This window comes from Alexandromys fortis, unplaced genomic scaffold (assembly GCF_014885135.2).
Source record: "Alexandromys fortis isolate MF-2015 unplaced genomic scaffold, M_Fortis_MF-2015_v1.1 scaffold_31, whole genome shotgun sequence".
Taxonomy (NCBI): domain Eukaryota; kingdom Metazoa; phylum Chordata; class Mammalia; order Rodentia; family Cricetidae; genus Alexandromys; species Alexandromys fortis.
Genome location: NW_026067974.1, coordinates 11,580,841 through 11,588,225, shown reverse-complemented (window position 1 = coordinate 11,588,225; position 7,385 = coordinate 11,580,841). Strand labels below are relative to the sequence as shown.

At 41.0% G+C, this 7,385-nt stretch overlaps 1 protein-coding gene across 1 annotated transcript; it reads left to right on the top strand.

Moving 5' to 3' along the window:
- The first annotated feature begins 2,564 nt into the window (after positions 1-2,564).
- LOC126510469 (keratin-associated protein 4-11-like) lies at positions 2,565-3,671 on the top strand. The gene has a single exon (XM_050157030.1). It carries the CDS (start codon positions 2,840-2,842, stop codon positions 3,242-3,244), a length of 405 nt encoding a protein of 134 aa, XP_050012987.1. The 5' UTR covers positions 2,565-2,839; the 3' UTR covers positions 3,245-3,671.
- Positions 3,672-7,385: the final 3,714 nt, after the last annotated feature.

Here is a 7,385-nt window from a genome sequence, read left to right as displayed (position 1 = left end):
CCATGTGCACACATGCATGGTTACATCCATGTATGACTCAGCTAAACCCTTGCGTGCATATGTGAGTTTCATAATCTGCATCATCAGCATGTGACATAGTCACGGCAACCCCCTGTGTGCATGTGCTAGGCAGTTTTTAAAAGCTGGATGTGCCATCCCTGTATGCACCCCCTCTAATAAACTCCTAAGCGGGTTTGTGCATGTTCTGTTTCCTTCTCTCACACCAGGTAATTTCATGGGGACCTAAAGAAAATTAAGAATTATGGTCAAGTCCTGACTGAGAGGCCTGATCATCTCAGCCAGTAGTCTTGAGGTTGTTGTGGATGTAGAACTCAGAAATCTGGGCCATCTGTTCCTATTGGAGATTTTTAAGGCCTCTTCTTTGATCAAACCTGATTTTTCTTAACCCAGAATGAATTCATACCCTCTCATTTCCTGTGGAAACAAAAGCAAAACCTCTGTTCCAAAGTAACATATCTTTTGACTTAAATTTTGAAGTCAAGGCATTTTCAAAATATATATGTTGGATTAATCCAGCAGCATTTATAATCAAATGTCTTTTTAGCAGCTTTTGCTTCTTCTGAAGCCATCAAACAATTTAAAGACAACACAATAACATACAGTATCCAGATTCTCTGTGTATTTTTCATCTTTATGTGGCTTTATTTTACCCTCTATTTTATTTTTATTTTTAATTTTTGGCTTTTGACACAGGGTTTCTCTGTGTATCTTTGACTGTCCTTGAACACACAGACATCCACCTGCCTCTGCCTCCCAAGTGTTGGTATTAAAAGTGTGTGCCACCACACCTTGAAATCGCAGAGGTCTGCCTGCCTGTGCCTTGCAAATGCCACCACACCCAACTAATCTCTTTCTTTTATATTTTAAGAACTTTATCCTTTTTCTTTTCTCTCCCAAGCCTACATTTAATCTTAAAAGCACTGTAAATCATTTAGAGGTTTTCTTATCTGATTCTATCTTTACTACATCTCTCTTTTTCTGACTACTTGAGTCTTTAATTTGCTAAGTGATATGTCTAGGATTAAAGTCCTGGCTTTGATGGCTGGGTCCACCTCCATTTCTTAGCTTTCTGAGAGTCTAGCCTCATGGTGGAGGTACTGGCCAGAGCCATGTTTATTGCTGCAATTCTATGGCGTTTCAACATCCCTGCCACCACCAAGAAGCACACTGTTGGCTATTCATGGTGTTTTGTGGTTGGGGGGCCTCTTGAAAGAGCTGCAAGGTTTTTGCAGCTAAAGCTGAGTCAGGCCGGGCGATGGTGGCGCACACCTTTAATCCCAGCACTGGGAGGCAGAGGCAGGCGGATCTCTGTGAGTTCGAGACCAGCCTGGTCTACGGAGCTAGTGCCAGGACAGGCTCCAAAGCCACAGAGAAACCCTGTCTCTAAAAACTAAATATATATATATATAAACATTTTAAGTTTAAAGTTTATGTCCATTATACAATTGGTGATATCATATTTGCAAACAAGTGAAACTGAGTCCATTTTATTTCATATTTTTAAAAAGTTAACCTTTAGTTAAAATAGAATTGCATCATTTCCCCCTTCCCTTTCTTCCCTCCCCTTCCACCCATGTCTCCGCCCTCCAGATCATTCCATACCTTTCCACTCTCTCTAATCAATGGCCTCTTTCTCTTTGATTACTATTGTCACATGTGTAGCATGTGTAATTATATAAATGTAATATATATAATTATATATATGTTATATAATTATATAAACCTTCTGAGCTCACTTATTGTTGCTATTGGCCACATCTGAATGTATACTGAATAAAATGGTAACTACCCTTAGCTCTCATTTCATTTGTTTGTCATTCTAAATATGTGTATTTGAGGTTACTATGGTTACTTCATGGGTATGTCCTATTAGGGACTCTAAGTCACTGCATTAACTGTCACCCACTATAGAGAAGTTTCTCTTACCCGGTTGAAAGCAGCATTTCTCTGGAATCCTGATGTCTGATGTAAACTCTATGAATACAATTTCTGTGTAAGCACATGTAAAATTGGAAATAGGTCTTATATTCATCTCAATGTCTCTAAAAATTAAACAGATTACAAAAACTAGGATATATGAAAATATTTTGGTAAGATGTCAGTAAAGTATAGCAATGAGATATCTTAATATCCCAGAAAAAAATGCATTTAAAATTATTAAATATGTTCGTCTAGCTCAGTCTGGGGGACCTCCAATGACAGATCTCAGTCCCAGATGACTCTTCAGGGCATGAAAACACTAAGTCATGCTTAACCCTTGGTCGGTGCAGAGGGGTTCTGAGACTGACCACATCCTGGAATGTCCTAGGAGTTTCACTAGCTCAACAGGCACCTAGAATGTACACATGGAACATGAGCGTTTTGAATTCTCACATTTGATGGGGGGGGGGGACTTTTCTTCCTGTTTTCATTCCAGTGGTTATCTACCGCGAATTCCCGCTCCATGAGTAGCCCCTCTAAAATCATGTTGGAATGGTAACTGAAGTACATATAACAACTCTGCCGAGTCACATGACAAGCAGGGATTGAGGCCATGTAATAGGGCAACTGAGGGGGAAATGCAAGAGGTGATTCATTGTGGAACTCCAGGAAACATGAGAAAAGTCAAGTAATTATTTCCTACCTGTTGGTAGGTTTTGCTAGAAATCTGCAGCCTATTAATTTGCATTTGTACCATGTAAACAAAAACAAGGAAATAGTATTTTCATAATTACAGAAACGACTTAGCTGGGTATAAAAGGGGGCCTGAAGCAAGGAGACTCCAAAACGTGGAACTCACTCTCTTGTAAACCCACCCAGAACCTCCATCTCTGACACCATGGTCAGCTCCTGTTGTGGCTCTGTCTGCTCTGAGGAGGGCTGTGGCCAAGGCTGCTGTCAGCCCAGCTGCTGCCGTCCCAGCTGTTGTGTGTCCAGCTGCTGCCGCCCCTGCTGCCAGCCCTGCTGCCGCCCCTGCAGCCCCTGCTGCCAGCCCTGCTGCCGCCCCTGCAGCCCCTGCTGCCAACCCTGCTGCTGCATCTCCAGCTGCTGCCAGCCCTCCTGTGGTGGTTCCAGCTGTTGCAGTCCTTGCTGCCAGCCCTGCTGCCGCCCCTGCTGCCGCCCCTGCTGCTGCCTGCGTCCAGTCTGTGGTCAGGTCTGCTGCCAGAGCACTTGCTACCGCCCCACCTGTGTCATCTCCACCTGCCCCCGCCCCATGTGCTGTGCCACCCCTTGCTGCTGCTGAGACCTTCCTTCCCTGAACGCGCCCATTTTCACCACCTCCTTTGTTATGAAAAGCCATCTTTAGAGAGGCCATTCCTCTCTGTCCTAGACTCAGGATAGCTGCCTCTTTTGACTTCTACCTCGTCTCAGGCCAAAATATGAAATTGCAGATTTAGAAATTAATAATAGAGGGAGGTGGGAGCTAATCCTGAAGGAGTTAGGGGGAGGAATGGGGGTATTAGTGTGATCAAAATACATTGTGTGTACGAAATTCTCAAATAATTAATACAGAATATTATATTAAAAAATAATCAGAGTGCATGTCCTCTCTATCCAAAATGGAAATCCCTCCAGTCCCTGTAGAGTCAGTTTATATCTTTACAGCTCAAAGTCTCACTAGAGACTAATGCCATCTTGTTTTCCCCGTAACTGTGACATCTCTGTGCCTTATTGCCGTTACTTCTAAATAAAACACCTTTAATTGGAATAGAAATGCAATTTTTCCGTGTCTGTTGCTTTATAACGGTTGTCTTCAGTTAATGGAAATTTTAATCGAAGTCCAACTACACCGAACTTTCCTGTCCGGTTCTCGTGACTTCAGAAAATTCCCAACACGGTGAGTCGAAAATTGGAAAAAAAGGAAGTCATTGCGATCAGTCAGCTGCAGGGAGGTCATGAGCGCATCAAGCTGCCATGTCAAAAGACGCTGCTGGCTTTTGCACTCTTTCCACTGTTTTTCGTGATCTTTTCCGAGCAGAGTGTGTAAGCGTGTAGGTGTACATGTGCATGCATGTGCGTGTCTGTGTGTATATGCATACACACGCATGTGTGATAAACTGTCCAGTTGAGGGCTGAGTTCTCACCAGTCCTTTCTCCTCTGCTTTAGTGGTTGTGAGTCTGCATTCACTGCCCACGTCCCCTGAAAAAAGAGGCTTTGCTGATGACGGCTGAGAGATGCCGACTGTCTTCAGAGACCTAATTGCTGATGAGTTGCCCATGTTACAAGAAATCACCTTCTATCCATGCTCATGAGCCAGGCCTGCTTACGCCCATTAGGTCACTCCCACAGACGAAGGCATGAAAAGGGGGAGGGGCCAGTCAGGAGAAAGTTCTGGGTCTGAGCAAGGGATAAAACTGGAGGACAGGAAATGAGAAAGACTAAAACCCACTACATACAGGAATGAAAATGTCAAAGAATGAAGAGTAAACAAAGTAGGTCTGGCTAAGCAGGTAAGAACTCTGGCTGCTCTTCCAGAGGACCCAGGTTCAATTCCCAGCACCTACATGGCAGCTCACACCTGTCTGTAACTCCAGTGCCAGAGGATCCAACACCCTCACACAGATACATACAGAGCAAACACCAATGAACATAAAAAATTAAATTATATATAAAAAAGAAAATAAAAAGGTGAAAGAATAAGAGATTCTGTACCAAGTATTCAAGCAACAGCCAGCTTTCCACAGCAATCCATTAAAACACTTTCAAGTCCATCATCTCTTAGAACATCTTCATGGACTTTAAGACAAGTGAAGTGTCAAGAACACATGGAGGGAAATCTTTTTTAAATGCCAAGGTATGACTACCTTGGGTTTATCATTTTTCCATATGAAACTGGGTATTGTCCTTTCACGGCCTGCAAAGAATTGTGTTAGAATTCTGGTGGGGATTACTTGAACCTGTAGATTGTTTTCTGTAAGATGACCATTTTTACCATTAATCCTACCAATCCATGAGCATAGGAGATTTTTTTCGTCTTCTGATATCTTATTTAATTTCTTTCTTCAAAGACTTGAAGTTTTTGTCATAAAAATTTTTCACTTGCTTAGTTAGGGTTACCCCAAGATCTTTTATATTTTTGTGGCTATTGTGAAAGGTGATGTTTCCCTGATTCCTATCTCAGTCTGTTTGTCATTTTTATATTAGAGAGTTACCAATTTTTTTAGTTAATCTCATATCTAGTCTTATTGATAAAGATTCTTATCAACTGTAGGAGTTCCTTGGTAGAATTTTTGGGCTTGCTCATGTATACTGTTATATCATCTGCAAATATGATTCTTTGACTTCTTTACAACTTCTGTGCCCTTTATTTCCTTCAGTTGTCTTTATTTCTCTAGCTAGAATTTTAAGTACTATATTAAGCAGATATTTAGAAAGTAGACAACCTTGTCTTATTCCTGATTTTAATAAAATTGCTTTGAGTTTCTTTCCATTTAATTTGATGTCAGCTATATGCTTGCTGTATTATGTTTAGTTTTTCCCTTGTATCCTCAATTTCTCCATGACATTTACCATAAATGGAGTGTTGGATTTTATAAAAGATTGTTTTAGACATCTAATGAAATGATTATGTGATTTTTTCTTTCAGTTCATTTATATGGTGGATTATATTGACTGTTTTACATATATTGAACTATTTCTGTATCTCTGGGACAAAGCCTACTGGATCATGGTGGATGATCTTTTTGATGTGTTCTTGGATTCGGTTTGCAAATATTTTGTTGAGTTTTTTTTTTTTAATCTATGTTCATAAGGGAAACTTGTCCATAGTTATCTTTGCTGAATCTTTGTGTGGTTGGGCATTAGAATGACTGTGGCCTCATAAAATGAATTTATCAATGTTTGTTCTGTTTCTATTTTGTAGAATAATTTGAGGGAGTATTGGCATTAACTCTTCTTCGAAAGTCTGGTAGAATTCTGTGCTAAAACTTTCTTTCTGGCCCTGGATGTTTTTGGTGTGGTGGGAAGGGGGTTACTTTTAATGACTGTTTCTATTTCCATAAGGGTTATAGGTCATTTAAGTTGTTTATCTGATTTGATTTAACTTTGTTATCTATTGAGAAAATTATCCATTCTTTTAGACTTTTCATTTTTGTGGAGTATAGGGTTTTTTTGTTTGTTTTGTTTTTAATCTCATCTCAGCTGCTTCTAGTTGTTGGTTCTGGGGATGTTCTTTTTTACTTTATTTATTTATTGTTTTATTCATTATACATTCCAATCACAGTTCTCCCATCCATCCCTCCTCCTGCCCCCCTTGCCTCTTTCCCAACCCACTCCCCAACCACTCCTCCTAAAGGGTAAGGCTTCCCATATGGAGTCAACAAAGCCTGGCACTTTAAATTGAGGCAGGACCAAGCCCCTCCCTGCTGCATCAAGGCTGAGCAAGGTATCCCACCATAGGGAATGGGCTCCAAAAAGTTAGTTCATGCACCAAGGATAGATCCTGGTCCCACTGCCAGGGGACCCTCAGATAAACAAAGCTACACAACTGTCTTCCATATGCACAGGGCCTAGTTTAGTCCCATGCAGGCTCCACAGCTGTCGATCTAGAGTTTATGAGTTCCCATGAACTTGTTAAAGCTGTCCCTATAGATTTTTCCATCATGAACTTCACACACCCCCTCACCCCACCTTGCTCATTTAATCCCTCTTTTCTTCAACTGAGTTCCCAGAGCTTAGCTTGGTGCTTGACTATAGAGCTCTGCACCTGGTCTCATCAGTTACTAGATGAAGCATCAGTTACTAGATAAAGGCTTTATGATGACAGTTAGGGTATTCACCAATCTGATTACAGAGGAATGCTAGTTCATCCACCCTTTCCACTATTGCTAGGAGTCTTAGCTGGGGTCATCCTTGTGGATTCCTGGAAGTTTCCCTAGCACCAGGCTTCTCCCTAACCCCATAATGGCTCCCTCTATCAATATATCTCTTTCATTGCTTAGCTACTCCATTCATGCCCCCAGCTTGGCCATCCCATTCCCTCATCCTCTCCCCTCTACTATTCTCCTTGCCCACAGTTTACCCAGGAGATCTTGTCTAATTTTCTTTAGGTCCCCATTAGAAATTTAGAATTATGATCAAGTCCTGACTGGAGTATCCTGTGAGTCTTGATCATCTCAGACAGTAGTCTTGAATCTATTTTGGATGTAGAACTCTAATATCTGGGCCATCTGTTCCTACTGGAGATTTCTCAGGTGGTCTTCCTTGATCAAACCTTATTTTTCTTAATTCAGAATGAATCCACAGCTTCTCATTTCCTGTAGAAACAAAAGCAAAATCTCTTCTCCAAAGGAACATACCTTTTGACTTCAATTTTGAAGTCAAGGTATTTTCAAAATACCTATCTTGGATTAATTCAACAGCATTTATAAGCAAATATCTTTTA